The sequence below is a fragment of the Scyliorhinus torazame genome, chromosome 5 (genome assembly GCF_047496885.1).
Source record: "Scyliorhinus torazame isolate Kashiwa2021f chromosome 5, sScyTor2.1, whole genome shotgun sequence".
NCBI lineage: Eukaryota > Metazoa > Chordata > Chondrichthyes > Carcharhiniformes > Scyliorhinidae > Scyliorhinus > Scyliorhinus torazame.
In genome coordinates this window covers 127936092-127958902 of record NC_092711.1, presented here as the reverse complement: position 1 = coordinate 127958902, position 22811 = coordinate 127936092, and the positions used below count along the sequence as shown (strand labels likewise).

Genomic DNA, 22811 nt, shown 5'->3' with positions numbered 1-22811 from the left:
GGTCCCCGATAAGAAACAACCATAGGTTTGCCCCGGGGGGAATGGATGGGGGATATGGAATGTGGCAAAGAGCGGGAATAACGCAACTGAAAGATCTGTTTGTGGATGGGAAGTTCGCGAGTCTGGGAGCGCTGACCGAGAAATATGGGTTGCCCCAAGGGAATGCATTCAGGTATATGCAACTGAGGGCTTTTGCGAGGCAACAGGTGAGGGAATTCCCGCAGCTCCCGACACAAGAGGTGCAGGACAGAGTGATCTCAAAGACATGGGTGGGGGATGGTAAGGTGTCAGATATATATAGGGAAATGAGGGACGAAGGGGAGACTATGGTAGATGAACTAAAAGGGAAATGGGAAGAAGAGCTGGGGGAGGAGATCGAGGAGGGGCTGTGGGCAGATGCCCTAAGCAGGGTAAACCCGTCGTCCTCGTGTGCCAGGCTAAGCCTGATTCAGTTTAAGGTATTACACAGGGCACATATGACTGGAGCACGGCTCAGTAAATTTTTTGGGGTGGAGGATAGGTGTGCGAGGTGCTCGAGAAGCCCAGCGAATCATACCCATATGTTTTGGTCATGCCCGGCACTACAGGGGTTTTGGATGGGGGTGACAAAGGTGCTTTCAAAAGTAGTAGGAGTCCGGGTCGAACCAAGCTGGGGGTTGGCTATATTTGGGGTTGCACAAGAGCCGGGAGAGCAGGAGGCGAGAGAGGCCGATGTTTTGGCCTTTGCGTCCCTAGTAGCCCGGCGCAGGATATTGCTAATGTGGAAAGAAGCCAAGCCCCCGGGGGTGGAGACCTGGATAAATGACATGGCGGGGTTTATAAAGCTAGAGCGGATTAAGTTCGTCCTAAGGGGGTCGGCTCAAGGGTTCACCAGGCGGTGGCAACCGTTCGTCGAATACCTCGCAGAAAGATAGACGGAATGGGAAAAAGAAGGCAGCAGCAGCAGCCCAGGATCGGGAGGGGGGGGGGGGGGGGGGGAGGAGGGGGGGGGGGGGAGGAACCAGAAGGACTCTCAGGGTTGTTAATATATACTGTATAGTATGTATAGGTCGTTGCTACAGATAATTATATATTGGACTGTTAAATTATATTTTTGGAGAGTGTTACTTGTGACAAGGCAGTTGCCAATTAGGGCTAGTTTTCATTTTTGTTATTTATTATTTATTCATTTTTTTGTTTATAAAATAGGTCATTGTTATTTGTGTTGTTATAATATTGTGTTCAGGATGCACAATGTACTGTGTTGGTTGACCAAAAATTTTCAATAAAATATTTAATAAAAAAAAAGTCTGCCTCTTGGAAAGAGCCCCTTACCTAAGCCCAAACCTCCACCCTATCCCCGTAAACTCACCTCACCTTTTTGGTCACTAAGGGCAATTTTCATGGCCAATCCACCTAACGTGCACATCTTGGGACATGGGAGGAAACCGAAGCACCCGGAGGAAACCCATGCAGACACGGGGAGGACGTGCAGACTCCACATATACAGTGACTCGAGCGGAAATCAAACCTGGGACCCTGCCGCTGTGAAACAACTGTGCTAACCACTGCGCTACTGTGCCACCCAGAAATTATTGGTTTCTAAAAATGCTTCACTCCAACTACTAAAGGAACAGCTCAACATACAACAGGCCTACAGCGATACCCAGTCTTCCTACACATTCAATTTCCATAATAACAGCTTCAACTTGATCTGTATCTAATTTCTGTGTGTGTATGTGTCAGTGAGTGTGAAAGAGACGAGAGACTGAGATGTTCAAACATCCAGGGAAATAGTGTGATAGTAAATAACCTTCTTTCCTTTTAAAAATCACCAGTAAGCCTGCTGCTGAAATGTTTCTTAAATGAAGACAAATCACTCTGAGGGTAAGAAAATATCACACAAACATCCTGATAATGGACTGGAAAGGACCACACAAATCCTGCGGGTAACAATGAGTAAATCTCCTGACTCATTCAACGCCCCCACCCGAGCCTGGGGTTGAAGTGTAACCAAAAGTTGTATAACCCGTTCAGGTAGCGAGACAGGGCTGCAGCCTCTCGCACTGAATGATTAAATGACTGAGTCCTCCAGGCTGCAAACATCAGCTGCAGCCTGGGAGTGGGAGGTTTAAAAACCAGTTGCGATCGATGTGGAGCCCTGGCACTAGGACCCGGCTGGGAACCGAAACCTTGATGTTCCGCCCACGCTGTTGCGTCACCAGGACGCCAGCGCATGCGCTCTGCTCCACGCTGAACCAAGATGGCGGCCGTTAACCAGGGCTTGGTCCCGGGAGAAAGACTCGGAGCAGCAAACGCGGGATCTGCAGGTTCGTATTCGAGGTTTGAAGCCTTCACCAGACATTTATAAATCTTACCCGTCTATCTGGCTCCCTGCATGTTTCCACATCCTTACCGGCGGCTGATGATGTGGAGATGCCGGCGTTGGACTGGGGTGAGCTCAGAGTCTTACAACACCAGGTTAAAGTCCAACAGGTTTGTTTCAAATCACTAGCTTTCGGAGCGCTGCTCCTTCCTCAGATGAATGAAGAGGTATGTTCCAGAAACATATATATGGACAAATTCAAAGATGCAGATACAGAATTTGTCCATATATATGTTTCTGGAACATACCTCTTCATTCACGTGAGGAAGAGCACAGTAAGAAGTCTTAACACCAGGCTAACCTGTTCACCTGAGGAAGGAGCAGTGCTCTGAAAGCTAGTGTTTGAAACAAACCTGTTGGACTTGAACCTGGTGTAAGACTTCTTACTGAGCTCACCCCAATCCAACACTGGCATCTCCACATCATCATTGTTCAGGACACCGGAGGTGGGGGTGTTGTGAATTTCTCTCCTGGACTACTGTGATAGATTTTGGAAACTCCTTTACTGGGGGTTAGAAGCGGAGGATTTAAATACAGCAAACTCAAACCAAGAGAAATGTTTGTCTCTTTTGAATTTAGTTTCTGGACTGACCGTGATGGTTTTTGTAAACCTCCATTTAGAGGGTATTAGAAGAGGATTTGCAGACATGAAACTGGAACCAAATTTCACATCAAAATCTGGCCACATTATTTGATTACTCAGCACCTGAATGTAATCGCCCTTTTAGCATAATGATTGAGTTCCAGGTCATTGACATTCACTGTGTAAATCTGCCATCCTTAGTTGGGTGGTGTTATTGAGGTGGAAATAGTCAATAATGGTGATGATGTTGATATCTGGTTGAAAGCTCAAGTTTAAGGTGAAATATTTAGTCTGGTTCGGTCTCTGGCAGTTCAGAGGAGAAGGGGTGAAGATAGAGGCTGGCGGGAACTGTAGACAATATGAAAATGGAGGAAATTTCTGTTCATCCAGTATTGGATGTTGAGCAAGTCAGGATGGTGTGTACGTTGGAGGAGAACTTGGTGGTGATGGTGTTCACAGCCACCTGCTACCCTGGTCCTTCTAGGTGGAGGAAGATAGGAGTTTTTGGAAGTTCTACCAAACATCTTGTTGAGTTGTAGATATATAAAATATCTCTACTTCATTCCTTGCCTCTCCTTTCCTGCTCCTTCCCTCCCCTCTCTTGCTCTCTTCTCCCAGCGAGACCAGAGAATTGTGTAGGTCCAGACCAAGTGGCAGGTTCCCTTCCTTGAAGGACATATGAACCAGTTCATTCATGGTCAATTTTTCCAAGTGCCAGCCCCACAAATGTCCAGATTCATTCAGCTCAATTTCACAACCTACCATTGTGTTTTTGTTGGTTCTCTCTCACGCCATCTTTTCTGTTTTAAATCAATTTTACAGGGTGTTAGAAGGGGAGGATTTGCAGTCGGGAAACTGAAACCCGTTTATTGAAACCTGTACACCACCATATTTGAAACATGGAAGGAAAATGCGCCGTTCACAGTGAAAAGAAACCGGACACATGTTCTGTGTATGGACAAGACTTTAGTCCGTCATCTGGTCTGACAAAACATAACTACAGTCACCACAGTGAGAAGCCTTGGAAATGTGGAGACTGTGGGAAGGGCTTTAATTACCCATCTGAGTTGGGGAATCATCAGCGCAGTCACAGTGGGGAGAGACCGTTCACCTGCTCTGAGTGTGGGAAGGGATTCACTTGTTCATCCTCCCTGCTGCAACACCGACAAGTTCACACAGACGCGAGACCTTTTAAATGTCCAGTCTGTGGGAAGTGTCATAAAAGTTCCCGGGAACTGACTGGTCATCGACGTGTTCACAGTGACGAGAGACCTTTCAAGTGCTCTCAGTGCGAGACTGGTTTCAAGACATTATCTGGCCTCACTGTCCACCAGCGAATTCACACTGGGGAGAGGCCATTCATCTGCTCCATGTGTGGGAAAGGATTTGCTCACTCATCTCACCTGCGGACACACCAGCGAATTCACACCGGGGAGAGACCTTTTAAATGTCAGGACTGTGAGAAGGGCTACAAAACTTCCTGGGAACTGATGGTTCATCAACGTGTTCACACTGGGGAGAGGCCGTTCAGGTGCTCTCTCTGTGGGACTGGGTTCAGGCGATCATCTGATCTGATTGTACATCAGCGGGTTCACACTGGGGAGAGACCCTTCAACTGCTCTGAGTGTGGGAAGGGATTTACTCGGTTATCCACCCTGCTGGAACATCAGCGCATCCACAGTGGAGAGAGGCCGTTCACCTGCTCCCAGTGTGGGAAGGGATTCACTCGGTCATCCCACCTACTGACACACCAACGCACCCACACTGGGGAGAGGCCATTCACCTGCTCAGAGTGTGGCAAAGGATTCACTCAATCATCCCACCTGGTGACCCATCGGCGCATTCACACTGGGGAAAGACCGTTCACCTGCCCTGAGTGTGGGAAGGGATTCACACAGTCAGCCAACCTGCTGCTACACCAGCAACTTCACAAGTGACTGTGATTGAATTGTTCTGTTTATTGTATCGGGGGTGAACCATATTCATTGGGTCGGTTTCTGCTGGTGTTAATAAACTCCAGTTATAATGGTTAACATTTCACATAAAAGTCAAATAAACCAGCTTTTATGTTAAACACAGGGTGGTAATTTTTTAAATAATCTCTAACAGATTAATTCCCTTTGAAGGGTTCCCCAGTCTCCTCCATCCTCACCTTACCTCCAACAAGAAGTGTGAGGAGCTGATGGAGCTTCTTTGTCACTGAGATTGAGACAATCTGATCAGCTGCCTCTGCTGCTTCCCCCCCTCCCACTAACCCACCAGACCAAACCATTTCTCTAAGTCTGAGCCTTGAACCTGCATCTTTCTCCACTTTCACTCCTATCTTCAATCTTCCTCAGAGCTGATCTTGTCAGAGATCTGCCTTCTGCTCCTTAGACCCCATTCGCACTAAACATCCTGACCATGTTAGCTTCTCCGTGTTAGCTGATATTGTTAACATTTCTCTCTCTCTCTTGGTACCGTCACCCTCACCTTTAAATCCACCATCATCACCTATCCTCTTAAAAAAGAAAAACTTTTCTACTGTCGTTGCAAAGTACCACCCATCTCGTATCACTTTCCTCTCCAAAGTCCTTGTACTCGGTGTCCCCCAAGGATCGGTCCTTGGCCCCTCCTATTTCTCATCTACACGCTGCCACTAGGTGGCATCATCTCAAAGCACCTTGTTAGTTTTCACATGTACACTGACAACACCCAGCTCTACCTCACCACCATCCCTCTCCATTCCTCCACTGTTACTAAATTATCAAACTGCTTATCCCACATCCAGTACTGGATGAGCAGAAATTTCCTCTAATTAAAAATTGGGAAGACCAAAGCCATTGTGTTCGGTCACCATTAGAAATTCCGTTCTCAGGGCAGCACGGTGGCATAGTGGTTGGCACTGCTACCTCACAGCACCGAGGTCCCAGGTTCGATCCCGGCTCTGGGTCACTATCCGTGTGGAGTTTGCACATTCTCCCCGTGTCTGCTTGGAATTCACCCCCACAATCCAAAGGTGTGCAAGTTAGGTGGATTGGCCACGCTAAATTGCCCCCTAAAAAAATCTTTTTTAAAATAAAAAAATAATAAATGAAAAGCATTTAATGCTTCTGCCAGTTTTGACCCAGGCACCTTTCGCGTGTTAGGTGAATGTGATAACCTCCATGCTACAGAAACAGCTGGAAGCACAGCACCAATGGACCTGTGCAACGTTCAACTGCACAGTCTTGCTGCAGCATTCAATGGTTCGGCTGGGAGGCCAGGTCACTTATTACATGAAGACAGCTGTTCCTTTAAAACAGATGTCTCAAGTTGTAAGACCATAAGATATAAAACTTATATTGAACTTTAACATTTGTTCAGCAGATATCTAACGGAACAATGCTCTGTTCAATCATTAATGCATCATTCTTATCTTCCACCAATTTTACTCAATATGTTTTATTCAATGTTAAACGTCAGTATTTTTATTTGTTGTATATGAGGGTAGGTCCGATCAAGGACAGTAGCGGGAGATTGTGTATTGAGTCTGAAGAGATAGGAGAGGTCTTGAACGAGTATTTTTCTTCTGTATTTACAAATGAGAGGGGCCATATTGTTGGAGAGGACAGTGTGAAACAGACTGGTAAGCTCGAGGAAATACTTGTTAGGAAGGAAGATGTGTTGGGCATTTTGAAAAACTTGAGGATAGACAAGTCCCCCGGGCCTGACGGGATATATCCAAGGATTCTATGGGAAGCAAGAGATGAAATTGCAGAGCCGTTGGCAATGATCTTTTCATCCTCACTGTCAACAGGGGTGGTACCAGGGGATTGGAGAGTGGCGAATGTCATGCCCCTGTTCAAAAAAGGGACTAGGGATAACCCTGGGAATTACAGGCCAGTTAGTCTTACTTCGGTGGTAGGCAAAGTAATGGAAAGGGTACTGAAGGATAGGATTTCTGAGCATCTGGAAAGACACTGCTTGATTAGGGATAGTCAGCACGGATTTGTGAGGGGTAGGTCTTGCCTTACAAGTCTTATTGAATTCTGTGGGGAGGTGACCAAGCATGTGGATGAAGGTAAAGCAGTGGATGTAGTGTACATGGATTTTAGTAAGGCATTTGATAAGGTTCCCCATGATAGGCTTCTGCAGAAAGTAAGGAGGCATGGGATGGTGGGAAATTTGGCCAGTTGGATAACGAACTGGCTAACCGATAGAAGTCAGAGCGTGGTGGTGGATGGCAAATATTCAGCCTGGATCCCAGTTACCAGTGGCGAACCGCAGGGATCAGTTCTGGGTCCTCTGCTGTTTGTGATTTTCATTAATGACTTGGATGAGGGAGTTGAAGGGTGGGTCAGTAAATTTGCAGATGATACGAAGATTGGTGGAGTTGTGGATAGTGAAGAGGGCTGTTGTCGGCTGCAAAGAGTCATAGATAGGATGCAGAGCTGGGCTGAGAAGTGGCAGATGGAGTTTAACCCTGAAAAGTGTGAGGTTGTCCATTTTGGAAGGACAAATATGAATGCGGAATACAGGGTGAACGGTAGAGTTCTTGGCAATGTGGAGGAGCAGAGAGATCTTGGGGTCTATGTTCATACATCTTTGAAAGTTGCCACTCAAGCGGATAGAGCTGTGAAGAAGGCCTATGGTGTGCTAGCGTTCATTAACCGAGGGATTGAATTTAAGAGCCGTGAGGTGATGATGCAGCTGTACAAAACTTTGGTAAGGCCACATTTTAGGAAGGATGTGGAAGCTTTGAACAGGTGCAAAGGTGATTTACCAGGATGTTGCCTGGAATGGAGAGTAGGTCTTACGAGGAAAGGTTCAGGGTGTTAGGCTTTTCCCATTAGAACGGAGAAGGATGAGGGGCAACTTGATAGAGGTTTATAAGATGATCAGGAGAATAGATAGAGTAGACAGTCAGAGACTTTTTCCCCAGGTGGAACAAACCATTATGAGGGGACATAAATTTAAGGTGAATGATGGAAGATATAGGGGGGATGTCAGAGGTAGGTTCTTTACCCAGAAAGTAGTGGGGGCATGGAATGCACTGCCTGTGGAAGTAGTTGAGTCGGAAACATTAGGGACCTTCAAGCAGCTATTGGATAGGTACATGGATTACGGTAAAATGATGTAGTGTAGATTTATTTGTTCTTAAGGGCAGCACGGTAGCATTGTGGATAGCACAATTGCTTCACAGCTCCAGGGTCCCAGGTTCGATTCCGGCTTGGGTCACTGTCTTGCGGAGTCTCCACATCCTCCCGTGTGTGCGTGGGTTTCCTCCGGGTGCTCCGGTTTCCTCCCACATTCCAAAGATGTGCAGATTAGGTGGATTGGCCATGATAAATTACCCTTAGTGTCCAAAATTGCACTTAGTGTTGGGTGGAGGTGTTGACCTTGGGTAGGGTGCTCTTTCCAAGAGCTGGTGCAGACTCAATGGGCCGAATGGCCTCCTTCTGCACTGTAAATTCAATGATAATCTATGATTAATCTAGGACAAAAGTTCGGCACAACATCATGGGCTGAAGGGCCTGTTCTGTGCTGTATTTTCTATGTTCTATATGACTTCATTTTGAATTGAATAGCTCTTGAGTCTTCACGCTGAATAACTCTGAAATATACACCATTGAATTGCAAACATGACTGACCAAGAAAAGAAAGCGTTTCACTGGGTAATACAAATCCCATGAATCGTTATCGAGTTTGACCTCAGACAGCTTTTGAACAAAGTCAAATATAGTTAAATGGAAGTGAATTGAGAATTATGTGTTGCTTATATTTGACCCCTCTGTGTTTTGCTGTGAAACGTTCTGCAGCCTATATACCGTTAATGTATAAGAAAGGAGGGGTGACAGCAAATCCGCACTGAGCCTGGATTTCCTCATCTCCCCGAGTGGCTTTTCCTGTTTCCCCATCATTAAGGCTGAATCTTTCAAAAATGTGGTTCAGTTAAACTCTAACATTTCCTCTAATTCAGTTACAGTAGATTTCCGGTTGCGGCGATGCGGAGCTAAGCCGCACGATTCGGCAAATCCCGCGATCGCGGACTTTCGGGCTCTCTAGAAGAGCCCCAACTGGAATTTTTTGAAGACGTTCCGAGTGGGACGGGGAGAGTGAGGTCCCCCTTCATGGTTTATGGATCGAACAAGAAGTGAAATGGCCAAAAAAGCGGCGCTGGAGCAATGGGAGAAGCGAGGGAAGAAAAACAAGATGGCGGCGGCCGGGGATAAAGTGGAGTGTGGGCCAGAGCTGCAAGAGTTCATTAAGCGCTGATTTGAGGAGCTGCGGAAAGAGATGCTGGCGCCTATGCTGTCGGCGATTGAAGGATTAGGGATGACCCAGAAGGCCCACGAGGTAAAGATCCAGGAGGTGCAGAAAAACGTTAATGATAACGAGGATGAGATCTTGGGCCTGGCGGTGAGGGTGGAGGCGCACGAGGCGCTGCACAAAAGGTGGGCGGGAAGATTCGAAGACCTGGAGAACAGGTCGAGGAGAAAGAATCTTCGGATCCTGGGTCTCCCTGAAGGAGTGGAGGGGGCCGATGTCGGGGCATATGCGAACACGATGCTCGAGTCGATGATGGGCGCGGAGGCCCCTTCGAGGCCCTTGAAGCTGGATGGGGCACACCAGGTGCTGGCGAGGAGGCCCAAGGCTAATGAGGTTTCACCGGTTCACGGACAGAGAGAGGGTCTTGAAATGGGCCAAGAAAGAGCGGAGCAGCAGCTGGGAGAATGCGGAGATCCGAATATACCCGGACTGGAGCACGGAGGTAGCAAAGAGGAGAGCGGGTTTCAACCGGGCCAAGGCGGTGTTGCACCGGAAAGGAGTGAGATTCGGAATGCTGCAGCCAGCGTGATTGTGGGTCACATTCAAGGATCAACATCACTATTTTGAAACGCCTGAGGAGGCTTGGACATTTATTCAAACTGAAAAGTTGGACTCAAACTGAGGGTTTGTGACGGTGGGGGGGATGTTTGATGTACATAGGGTGTTAATCACACGCAGGAAATGTGCCACGGATTGGGAGATGGATGGGGATGGGGAAAGGGACCAGGTGAGAAGACCGTACGAGAGACGATGAGTGCTGGTGCTGGAGGGAGAGGAGGCTCGGGGATGGGGAAATGAGACAAGGCCACGACAGGAGCTGCGCCAGAGGGGGCGGAGCAGGCTTAGGAAAGCGCGGGCTTTTTCCCGCGCTAGGGAAGGACGGGGGGGGGGGGGGGGGGGGGGGGGGGGGGGAATGGAGGAGTGCACACTGATTGGGAGATTCCCACACGGGGGAGTCAATGGGACGGCGGGGGAAGCCGGGGTCAGCTGGCTTACGGGAGTGCTATGGGGGGAGCAAAAGAGCTAGACACGGGTCTAGCGGGGGGCGGCGGGGAAATAGGGTTGCTGCTGCACTGGCCGAAGGGGAATGGGACACAGAAGAGGTGGTCGGGGCGGGGGTCTCCCGTCTGGGGGACTGGAGGGTGAGGGTGGCACGGGCACGGGACTGGCCTAGTAAAGGAGATGGCTAGTCGGCAAGGGGGGGGGGGGAGGCTCCCCAATCCGGCTGATAACGTGGAATGCGAGGGGCCTGAATGGGCCGGTAAAGAGGGCCCGCGTGTTCGCGCACTTAAAGGGACTGAAGGCAGACGTGGTCATGCTCCAGGAGACACATTTGAAGGTGGCGGATCAGGTCAGGTTAAGAAAGGGATGTGTAGGACAGGTATTCCATTCGGGGCTGGATGCGAAGAACAGAGGGGTGGCAATATTGGTGGGGAAGCGGGTGTCGTTTGAGGCCAAGAATATCGTAGTGGACAATGGAGGTCGATACGTGATGGTGAGCGGTAAGTTACAGGGGACGTGGGTGGTATTGGTAAATGTATACGCCCCGAACTGGGATGATGCCGGATTCATGAAGCGTATGTTGGGGCGCATTCCAGACCTGGAGGTAGGAAGCTTGATAATGGGTGGGGATTTTAATACGGTGTTGGACCCAGCACTGGATCGCTCCAGATCTAGGACCGGAAAGAGGCTGGCTGCGGCCAAGGTGCTTAGGGGGTTTATGGATCAGATGGGGGGAGTGGACCCGTGGAGGTTTGCCAGGTCGCGGGCCAGAGAATTTTCTTTTTTCTCCCACGTGCACAAAGCCTACTCCCGGATAGATTTTTTTGTTCTGGGCAGGGCGCTGATCCCGAAAGTGGAGGGAACGGAGTATTCGGCCATCGCCATTTCAGATCACGCCCCGCACTGGGTGGAACTGGAGTTGGGAGAAGAGAGGGACCAACGCCCGTTGTGGCAGTTGGATGTGGGACTGCTGGCAGATGAGGCGGTGTGTGGGAGGGTGAGGGAGTGCATTGAAAAGTACTTGGAGGCCAACGACAACGGGGAGGTGCGAGTGGGGGTGGTATGGGAGGCGCTGAAGGCGGTGATCAGGGGAGAGCTAATCTCCATCAGGGCTCATAGGGAGAAGATAGAGGGCATGGAAAGGGAGAGGTTAGTGGGGGAGATTTTAAGAGTGGATAGGAGATACGCAGAGGCCCCTGAAGAGGGACTACTCCGGGAAAGGCGACGTCTCCAGACGGAGTTTGACCTGTTGACCACAGGGAAGGCGGAGGCACAGTGGAGGAAAGCGCAGGGGGCGACCTACGAGTATGGGGAGAAGGCGAGTCGGATGCTGGCACACCAGCTCCGTAAGAGGATGGCAGCGAGGGAAATAGGTGGAGTCAAGGATGGAAGGGGAGCTACGGTGCGGAGTGCGATGAAAGTAAATGAGGCATTCAAGGCCTTCTATGAGGAGCTGTACAGATCCCAGCCCCCAGCGGGGGAAGAGGGGATGCGACGATTCTTGGACCACCTGATGTTCCTGAGGGTGGAGAAACAGGAGGTTGCTGGTTTGGGGGCACCAATTGGGTTGGAGGAGCTGATCACAGGTCTGGGGAGTATGCAGGCAGGGAAGGCCCCGGGACCGGACGGGTTCCCGGTTGAGTTCTATAGGAAGTACGTAGACCTGTTGGCCCCGTTGTTAGTGAGGACGTTTAATGAGGCAAGGGAGGGAGGGACCCTGCCCCCGACAATGTCGGAGGCGACGATCTCTTTGCTCCTGAAGCGGGACAAGGACCCACTGCAATGTGGGTCGTACAGGCCGATCTCGCTCCTCAACGTGGATGCTAAGTTGCTGGCAAAAGTTCTGGCTACGAGGATCAAGGACTGTGTCCGGGGGTGATTCACGAGGACCAGACAGGATCTGTAAAGGGTAGGCAGCTAAACACCAATGTGCGGCGGCTCTTGAACGTGATAATGATGCCATCGGTGGAGGGAGAGGCGGAGATAGTGGTGGCTATGGACGCGGAGAAGGCCTTTGACCGAGTAGAGTGGGAGTACCTCTGGGAAGTGCTGCGTAGGTTTGGGTTCGGGGGAGGGTTTATTAGATGGGTTAAGCTCCTATACAGAGCCCCGGTGGCGAGTGTGCTTACGATTCGGCGGAGGTCGGAGTACTTTCGGCTGTATCGTGGGACGAGGCAGGGATGCCCCTTGTCCCCCTTGTTATTTGCATTAGCAATTGAACCCTTGGCCATGTCATTAAGGGAGTCTAGGAAATGGAGGGGGGTGGTCCGAGGGGGGAGAGGAGCATCGAGTGTCGCTTTATGCAGACGACCTGTTGCTGTATGTGGCGGATCCAGTGGAGGGGATGGTGGAGGTCATGCAGACTCTAAGGGAGTTTGGGGATTTTTCAGGCTATAAGCTTAATGTAGGGAAGAGTGAGCTTTTTGTAGTACAGGCAGGAGACCAGGAAAGTGGGATAGACGATCTACCGCTGAGGAGGGCGGAAAAGAGCTTTCGGCACCTGGGGATCCAGATAGCTAGGAGTTGGGGGGCCCTACCTAAACTTAACCTGACGAGGCTGGTGGAGCAGATGGAGGAGGACTTCAACCGATGGGACACGTTGCCGCTCTCATTAGCGGGTAGAGTGCAGTCGGTCAAAATGGTGGTCCTCCCGAGGTTTCTTTTTGTGTTCCAGTGCCTTCCAATTGTAATCACCAAGACCTTTTTTAAGAGGGTAGGCAGGAGTATTATGGGTTTTGTGTGGGCGAATAAGACCCCAAGGGTAAGGAGAGGGTTTCTGGAGCACAGTAGGGACCGAGGAGGGTTGGTGCTGCCGAATCTGGGTGGCTACTACTGGGCAGCAAATGTGGCGATGATCCGCAAGTGGGTGATGGAGGGAGAGGGAGCGGCATGGAAGAGGTTTGAGATGGCGTCCTGCAAGGAAACGAGTCTGGGGGCACTGGTGACGGCACCGCTGGCACTCTCGCCGACAAGGTACACCACGAGTCTGGTGGTGGCGGCAACGCTAAAGATCTGGGGCCAGTGGAGACGCACAGGGGTGCAATGGGAGCCTTGGTGTGGTCCCCGATCAGGGATAACCATCGGTTTGTCCCAGGGAGGATGGACGGGGTGTTTCAGAGCTGGCATCGGGCAGGGATTAGAAGAATGTGGGACCTGTTCGTCGATGGGACGTTTGCGAGCCTAGGGGCGCTGGAGGAGAAATTTGGATTACCCCCGGGAAATGCCTTCAGGTACATGCAAGTGAGGGCGTTTGTGAGGCGGCAGGTGAGGGAATACCCGCTGCTCCCGGCACAGGGGATTCAAGACAGGGTGATTTCGGGCATATGGGTCGGGGAGTGCAAGGTGTCGGCGATATACCAGGAGATGAAAGAAGAGGGGGAGGCTTTGGTAGAGGAGCTGAAAGGTAAATGGAAAGAGGAGCTGGTGGAGGAGATTGAGGAGGGACTGTGGGCTGATGCCCTAGGTAGGGTTAATTCCTCTTCTCGTGTGCCAGGCTTAGCCTGATACAATTCAAGGTAGTGCGCAGAGCGCATATGACGGGTACAAGGCTGAGTAGGTTCTTTGGGGTGGAGGACAGATGTGGGAGGTGCTCAGGAAGTCCGGCGAACCATGTCCATATGTTTTGGTCATGCCCGGCACTGGAGGGGTTCTGGAGGGGAGTTGCGGGAATAGTATCTTAAGGTGGTGAAAGTCCGGGTCAAGCCAGGCTGGGGGCTAGCAATATTTGGAGTAGTGGACGAGCCGGGAGTGCAGGAGGAGAAAGAGGCCGGCATTCTGGCCTTTGCGTCCCTAGTAGCCCGGCGAAGGATCTTGTTAATGTGGAAAGAGGCGAAGCCCCCCAGAGTGGAGGCCTGGATAAATAATATGGCAGGGTTTATCAAGTTGGAAAGGATAAAGTTTGCCTTGAGAAGGTCTGCGCAGGGGTTCTACAGGCGGTGGCAACCGTTCTTAGACTATCTCGCGGAGCGTTAGATGAAGGTCGGACAGCAGCAACAGCAACCCAGAGGGGGGGGGGGGGGAAGGTTTTTTTTTCTGGGGGGCATTTGAGCAAGAAAACACATGAATGATCCGGAAAACTGACATGTACGGGATGAATCCAATGTACAAAGTTCTGTATCATTGACTTGCCATGTCTTACTATGTGCGCTTTCTTTCTTTTTGTTACGGCGGGGGGGGGGGGGGTTTGTATGGTTGAAAATTCTGTTAAACTCTTAATAAACATATTTTTAAAAAAAAAATATTTAAGGCAAGATTATAAACAGAGGGCATTCATTTAAAGTGATTAGAAAGAGACGCAATGCTGAGCAAGGCTAGGAGAGTGGGCAAAGAAGTGGCAGATGGAATACAATATGGAAAGGTGTGAGGTTATGCACTTTGGAAGGAGAAATGGAGGCATAGACTATTTTCTAAATGGGGAAATGCTGAGGAAATCACAAGCACAAAGGGACTTGGGAGACCTTGTTCAAGATTCTCTTCAGGTTAATGTGCAGGTTCACTGTAGCCTCACGGCGCCGAGGTCCCAGGTTCGATCCCGGCTCTGGGTCACTGTCCGTGTGGAGTTTGCACATTCTCCCCGTGTTTGCGTGGGTTTCACCCCCAAAACCCAAAGATGTGCAGGGTAGGTGGATTGGCCACGCTAAACTTCCCCTTAATTGGAAAAAATAAATTGGGTACTCTAAATTTTTTTTAAAGGTTAACGTGCAGGTTGAGTCGGCAGTTAGGAAGGCAAATGCAATGTATTCAGGTCGAGTGGCTTGAATACAAGATCAAGGATGTCCTTCTGAGACTATATAAGGCTCTGATCCGACCCCATTTGGAGTATTAAGAGCAGTTTTGGGCCCTGTATCTAAGTAGGATGTGTTCACCTTGGAAAAGGTCCAGAGGAGGTTTACAAGAATGAAATGAAAGAAAATTGCTTATTGTCACAAGTAGGCTTCAAATGAAGTTACTGTGAAAAGCCCCTAGTCGCCACATTCTGGCGCCTGTTCGGGGAGGCTGGTACGGGAATCGAACCGTGCTGCTGGCCTGCCTTGGTCTGCTTTAAAAGCCAGCGATTTAGACCTGTGCTAAACAGCCCCTGCGATCCCCTGGAATGAAGAGCTTGTCGTATGAGGAACGGTTGAGGACTCTGGGTCTGTACTCGTTGGAGTTTAGAAGGATATGGGGGGATCTTATTAAAACTTACAGGATACTGCGAGGCCCTGGGTAGAGTGGACATGGAGAATCCACTTGTAGGAAATTATTCCTCAAAACTCTCCAAAAAATACTTTTGGCAGGGAAAAATCGGCAGGCATTGTAAAATAAACAAATCACGGCAACATGTTCATTTTAAACCGACCCTCCAGTGACCTCCCCCCCCCCCCCCCCCCCCCCCCCCCAATCCCGAGCAACCTGCACACCCAGATATCTAAAGTGAACCACTGCCCTACAGAATGGCAGCCCCCCCCCCCACCCCCTGCCCACACCCCCCGGCCGAAACACCACAAAATGCTCACTCTTGTCTGGATTTAATTTGTACCTCGAGAAAGACCCAAACACCCGAAGCAGCTCCAATATTCCCCCCTCTTGACATTCTGGGTTCCGACACATAGAATAACAAGTCGTCGGCATACAAGGGCACCCTGTGCTCTATTCACCCCCCCCCCCCGCCTCATAACGCGATGGCCAACGGCGATTTTGCGATGGCCAACGGCTCAATCGCAAGTGCAAACAGCAGGGGGGACATAGGACATCCCTGCCTAGTCCCACGGAGAGAAAAGTCTCTCGAGCTGATGTTTTTTGTGCGGACACTGGCCCCGGCTCCTCATACAGTAGCTTTACCCAGTCCACAAATCGTGGACCAATCCCAAACCGCTCCAGAACTGCTATCAAGGGCCCCCCATTCTACTCGGTCAAATGTTTCTCGGCATCCAGTGCCACAACCACCTCTGTTTCCTTCCCCTCCGCTGGTGCCATAACCACGTTCAATACCCTCTTAATGTTTGAAAAGAGCTGCCTCCCTCACACAAACCCCGGTCTGATCTTCACCTATCACCTTCAGGAGGCACTCCTCCTGCCTTCCTGCCAGTACTTTCGCTAATACCCTTTGCGTTCACGTTTAAATGTGATATGGGCCTATACAACCCACACCTCGTCCGTCAGATCCTTATCTTTTTAAGCAACAGGGAAACTGATGCCTGCGCCAAAGTTTGTCGTAACACCCCCTTCCCGATCTCCTCCTCAAATATCTCCATCATCAGGGGTGCCAGCTTATCCTGCAGACACACCAGCGAGTTAACACTGGGGAGAAGCCATTCACCTGCTCTGTGTGGGAAGGGATTACATAGAAACATAGAAAATAGGAGCAGGAAGAGACCATTTGACCCTTCGCGCCTGCTCTGCCATTCATTATGATCATGGCTTATCATCCAACTCATTAGCTTAATCCCGATTTCCCCTCCATATCCTTTGATCCCCTTCGCCCTAAGTGCCTATATCTAACTGCTTCTTGAAACATACAACGTATTGGCCTCAACTATTTTCCTGTGGTAACAATTCCACAGGCTCACCCCTCTCTGGTTGAAGAAATTACTCATCATCTCTGTCCTAAATGGTCTACCCCGTATCCTCAGACTGCGCCCTTTGGTTCTGTACACTGCCCACCCTCGGGAAAATCTTTCCTGCATCTACCCTGTCAAGTCCCTGTTGGAATACTATAGGTTTCTATGAGATCCCTCATTCTTCCTGAACTCCAGCGAATACAATCCTAACTGATTCAATCTCTCATACGTCAGTCCCACCATCCCAGGAATCAGTCTGGTAAACCTTCGCTGCACTCCCTCTAGAGCAAGAATATCCTTCCTCAGATAAGGAGAACCAAAACTGCACACAATATTCCAGGTATGGCCGTCGCCAAGGGCCCTGTATAATGACAGACAAGATATTCCTGCTGCTGTACTCTAATCTGCTCGCAATGAAGGCTGGCATATCATTTGCCTTCTTTTACCGCCTGCTGTAGCTGCATGCTTTCCTGCAGTGACTGTGTACAAGGATATCCAGGTCTCGTTGCACATTCCCCTCTCCTAATTTATGACAATTCAGATAGTAGCCTGCCTTCTCATTTTGCTACCAAACTGGATAACCTCGCAGTTCTCCAAATTATACTGTAAGTGCCATCCATTTGCCCCACTCACTCAACTTGTCCAAATCACACTGACGGATCTCTGCAACCTCCTCACAGCTCACCCTCCCACGCAACTTGTGTCATCTGCAAATTTGGCGATATTGCATTTTGTTCCCTCATCTAAATAGTTAGGTGACGCAATGGGTAGCACTGCAGTCCCACCGAGCTGAGGACCATTATTCAATCCTGGCCCCAGGTCACTGTCCATGTGGAGACACGTTCGCCAAGTGTCTGCGTGGGTGTCACCCCCATAACTCAAAGATGTTTACTTCTATTTTCGCGATTCACTGGTTTTGCTGTCCGTTCACCTGCTCTCAATGTACAAAGGGATTTTGTAATTCATCGCACTTCCTGAGACACCAGCAAGTTCACAACTGATTACAGGGATTGGATTCTGCTGTTATTGTCTCTGTTCTCAATTACATCCAGGACTGCATTTTGTTTATTCTGATTCAATGGGGATGGTCAGAGAGTTTCTTTCTGCTGGACTGGCCGGTCTCATGGCTTTGTCTCCAATGGTCTGATTCTCTCTGAGCCTTCTTGCGAATATCTGGTTTCACATTTCACAAGGATCAAAGTGTGGAAGGGTGTTTGGAGGTTAGAAGATGTTTCATTACCATTTCTGTTTGGAAACCCCCAAAATCATGCCACATTGCCATGAAGATGGACTATGATGGTTACATGGTTCTTTTGTTTAATTTATCTTGGTGCTTCTCACAGAAGAAAATTATTGGGGTATGAGGGGCACGTTATCTGAGGTGCACTGGGAAACTACATTAAATAGTATGGTGGGAGACAGGCAATCACTAATATTTATGAAATTATTGCAGATTTACATGGGAATCGGTTAGCTCAGTTGGCTGGTTCGTGTTGAGTGACACCAACATTACAGGTTAAATTCCATTACCAGCTGAGGTTAGCCATGGTTTGTGTCAGTATTTATGCTCCACATGAGCCTCCACCCACCCCTCTATATCTCTTCTTCCCCCCCCCCCCCCCCCCCCCCCCAAATCAACATCTCCTTCTATTCCTTTCTCCCTCATGTATGTATCTAGCTTTACATTCAATGGATTCATGCTGTTCACCTCAACCACTCGCTGTGGTCGTGAGTTCCACATTCTCACCACTCGCTGGGTAAAGGGGTTTCTATTGAAATTCCTATTGGATTATTGAATCCCTTCATAATCTGAAAGATTCCATCCGGTCACCCATCAGTCTTCTCTTTTCCGGAGAAAAAGCAGCCCCAGCCTTTCCTGAGTGTTAAATGCTCTCAGTTCTGTATATTATGAATCTTTGTTGCACCTTATCCAGTGCCTCTATTTCCTTTTTCGAAATGGAGATCACCAATGTTGACAGAGCTCCCAGTGTAGTTGAACCATCGTTTTAAACAAGTTGAACATTTCCTCCGTGCTTTTCAATTCTTTCCCTCTGGAATGGAACCCTATGTATGGGCTCCACACTTTAGGAAGGATGTGAAGTTCTTAGAGAGGGTATAGAGGACATTTACAAGAATGGCACCAGAGATGAGGGACTCCAGTTAGTTGCAGTGACTGGAGCAGCTGAATTTCTCTCCTGAGATCACAGCATCTGGAGGGTGGGGAATGAGGCCATTCAGCCCTTTGAGACCGTGTCGGCTCCCTGTGGAGGAAGCCAGTCTGCCCATTGCCCAGTTCTTTCCCCAAATCCCTGTGGTTTATTCTCTCAGTGCCTGTCCAATTTCCTATTGAAATCTCTCCGTCATCTCTGCGTCTCCTACCCTCATAGGCAGTAGGTTCCAGGTCGTTACCACTCCCTTTACGTGTACACAAGGCTCCCAGAGCACAGAGGAGTCTATTTGGCCCATTTTCCCCGTGCCAGCTCTTTGTACAGCGACCCATTTAATCCCATAGTTCGACTATTTTGTTTTCTTTTTCAGAATGTACCAAATTCCCTTTTGGAAGTTACAGTCCAATGAGATTCCAGCACCATTTATGGACAGTGCATTCCAGGGTCGGGATCGAACCTAGGGCCTCGATGCCGTGAGGCAGCAGTGCTAACCATTGCGCAGCTTTGCTGCCTGTAAATTGTTATTTTCATAGTCTATTCACTGGCCTTAGTAATAAGGTCAAGGAAGCCCTTTTATACCTCTAACATGTGCCTTTCTGCAGCCATTTCACCTTCTGTACCTTTTCTATATGAACTATGTATTGATTCCATCGCAAAAAACAATAATAAAATTGAAGTTTATTCAACAGTGAACATTGATTATGATTAGTGAATTGGTGTATTAGGTAATTATATTGCAAAAACTAGATCTTTATTTTAAAAAAATAACACGATCAACCAAAATGTTGCCAGAAACTGCAGAGCTATCAGAATTTGTTTGAAGAAATAAATTACTGGATAATTTTGAGAAGTTACGAGATGTGGTGATAAGCCTGTATATAATATTACATGTACTCAGCAGTGTGACCTCCCACCAGTAGTTGGCGTCAGGCAGCAGTCGGGTTCCGGCTTCCAGCAGAAGGTTGTCATGCATACACGAGGCCAGTCGCACATAAGGGTAGTTCCAAGAGTTCTAATGTAATTCTGTGATAACTTAGTCTGTATAGCATTCTGATCGTTACCACGTATACATTAATAAATCATCGTTCTGACTAATTCACCAGCAGTTCTGTAGAATCATTGCAAGACAAGCCAAGAATATGTGGGCTAGGCATTGGAGTAATGGCATTGTTACTGGGTGAGTAATCCAGCGACCTAGGTTAATGCTCTGGGGATCTGGGATCGAATCTGCCTGTGTCCAAAAAGGTGAGGAGGGGTTATTGGGTTAGGGGGATAGGGTGGAAGTGAGGGCTTAAGTGGGTCGGTGCAGACTCGATGGGCCAAATGGCCTCCTGTACTGTATGTACTGTATGTTCTATGTTCTATATGACAGATGCTGAAATTGAATAAAAGTCTCGAATTAGAAGTCTAATGATAACACTCTTGATTGTTGTGAAAACTCATCTGGTTCACTAATGTCCTTCAGGAAATCTGCTCTCCTTATGTGGCCTGGCCTACACGTGACTCCAGATCCACAGCAATGTTGTTGTTGATTTGTAAGTGCCCTCTGAAATAGCCTCACAAGACACGCAGTTCAAGAGCAATTGGAATGAGCAGTAAATGCTGGCCCAGCCAGTGACCCCCACCTCCCTTGAATGAATAATTTTTAAGGCGGCTCAATGTTCAATCTGAAGACGAGTAAGAAACTGTCTCTTTGATTGGATTTGATTTATTGTCACGTGTACCGAGGTACAGTGAAAAGTATTGTTCTGTGTACAGTCCAGACAGATCATTCCATACATGAAAACACAAAGTGCGGATCTTGGCAATTTGCTCAGTTCACAAAAGAATTTAATGGCTTTGTAGACGTAGATTAAGATTTTAATCACCCTCCGAAACATATCCAGACAGCTCATATAGACAGACACAAACGATACTGTAACTGAATTTTTAAAAAAATATATATTTATTAAGAATTTTAACACAATTTTTCACCCTTACAAACAAGAACCCCCCTCCCGTAACAAAAAGAAAGCGCCCGTTGCAAGACATGAACATGGTAAATCAATATGTTACAGAGCTTTGTACATTGGATTCCTCTCGTACATGTCAGTTTTCCGTGTGGAGACATGTTCTGCAAGTGTCTGCGTGGGTGTTACCCCCATAACTCAAAAGATGTTTACTTCTATTTGCGCGATTCACTGGTTATGCCGTCTGCAGTCACACCAATATTGCCACCCCTCTATTCTTCGCATCCAGCCCCGAATGGAACACCTGTCCTACCCATCCCTTCCTTAACCTGACCTGATCTGCCACCTTCAGATGTGTCTCCTGAAGCATGGCCACGTCTGCCTTCTGTCCCTTTAGGGTGCGCGAACACTCGGGCCCTCTTAACCGGCCCATTTAGGCCTCTCACATTCCACGTGATCAGCCGGATTGGGGGGCTACCCAACCTCACCTGCCGACTAGCCATCTCCTATCTTAGGCCAGTCCCGTGCCCGCGCCTCCCGCACCCTCCAGTCCCCCAGACGGGGAAGCCCCGCCCCGACCATCTCTTCCATGTTCAGTTCCCCCTCGGACAGTGCAGCAGCAACCCTAATGTCCCCCCCCTCTTCCCCCCCCCCCCTTCCCTCCCCCCCCCCCCCCCTCCCCGCTAGATCCGCATCCAGACCGTACCATTCTCCCTCTCTACCTGACCGTTCCACCGGGGGTTGTAACTGTTCGTCCTGCTCGAGGCGATGCCCTTGCTGAGCAGGAATTGACGCAGTTCGTCGCTCATGAAGGAGGACCCCCTATCACGGGGTCCGGTGGGGAAACCGAACAGTGTAAAGATGGTGCAGAGGGATTTAAGACCGTGGGCATGGTCATGTCGGGGCAGGGGATGGCGAAAGGGAAATGGGAGTATTCGTCAACCACATTTAGGAAGTACGTGTTGCGATCGGTGGAGGGCAGGGGGCCTTTGAAGTCCAGACTGAGGCGCTCAAAGGGACGGGAAGCCTTTATCAGGTGTGCTCTATCTGGCCTGAAAAAGTGCGGCTTGCACACTGCACAGATTTGGCAGTTCCTGGTGGCTGTTCGGACCTCCTTGACGGAGTAGGGGAGGTTGCGGGTCTTCACGAAATGGTAGAACCAAGTGACCCCCGGGTGGCAGAGGTCCTCGTGGAGGGCTTGGAAATGGTCCACTTGTGCGTTGGCACATGTGCCGCGGGATAGAACATCGGACGGCTCGTTCAGCTTTCCGGGACGATACAAGATCTCATAATTATATGTGGAGAGTTTGATCCTCCACCGCAAGATCTTGTCGTTCTCGATCTTGCCCCGCTGCGCATTATCGAACATGAAGGCTACCGACCGTTGGTCAGTGAGGAGCATGAATCTCCTACCGGCCAGGTAATGCCTCCAATGCCGCACAGCTTCTACTATGGCCTGGGCCTCCTTTTCCACTGAGGAGTGGCGGATTTCTGAAGCGTGGAGGGTACGGGAAAAAAAGGCCACGGGTCTGCCTGCTTGGTTTAGAGTGGCCGCCAGAGCTACGTCGGATGCGTCGCTCTCGACTTGGAAGGGGAGGGACTTGTCGATTGCGTGCATCATGGCCTTTGCGATATCCGCTTTGATGCGGCTGAAGGCCTGGCGGGCCTCTGTCGATGGGAAAAACAGTGGACTGAATTGGCGGGCGGCCCTTGTCCGCGTAGTTGGGGACCCACTGGGCGTAATAAGAGAAGAAGCCCAGGCAGCGTTTGGAACAGTGAGGGAGGGGGAACTCCGTAAGGGGGCGCATGCGTTCAGCGTCGGGGCCTATCACTCCATTATGCACTACGTAGCCAAGGATAGCTAGACGGTCGGTGCTAAACACGCATTTTTCCCTGTTGTAGGTGAGGTTCAGG

At 49.4% G+C, this 22811-nt stretch overlaps 1 protein-coding gene across 1 annotated transcript in view; it reads left to right on the top strand.

Moving 5' to 3' along the window:
- Positions 1-2201: 2201 nt before the first annotated feature.
- Positions 2202-22811, top strand: part of LOC140417907 (uncharacterized) — a 92311-nt gene continuing 71701 nt past the window's right edge. The window contains exons 1-2 of the mRNA XM_072501339.1: positions 2202-2309; positions 3771-4882. Coding sequence (XP_072357440.1) covers positions 3848-4882 — 1035 coding nt within the window. The 5' untranslated portion in view covers positions 2202-2309; positions 3771-3847. The remainder of the gene's footprint in view (positions 2310-3770; positions 4883-22811) is intronic.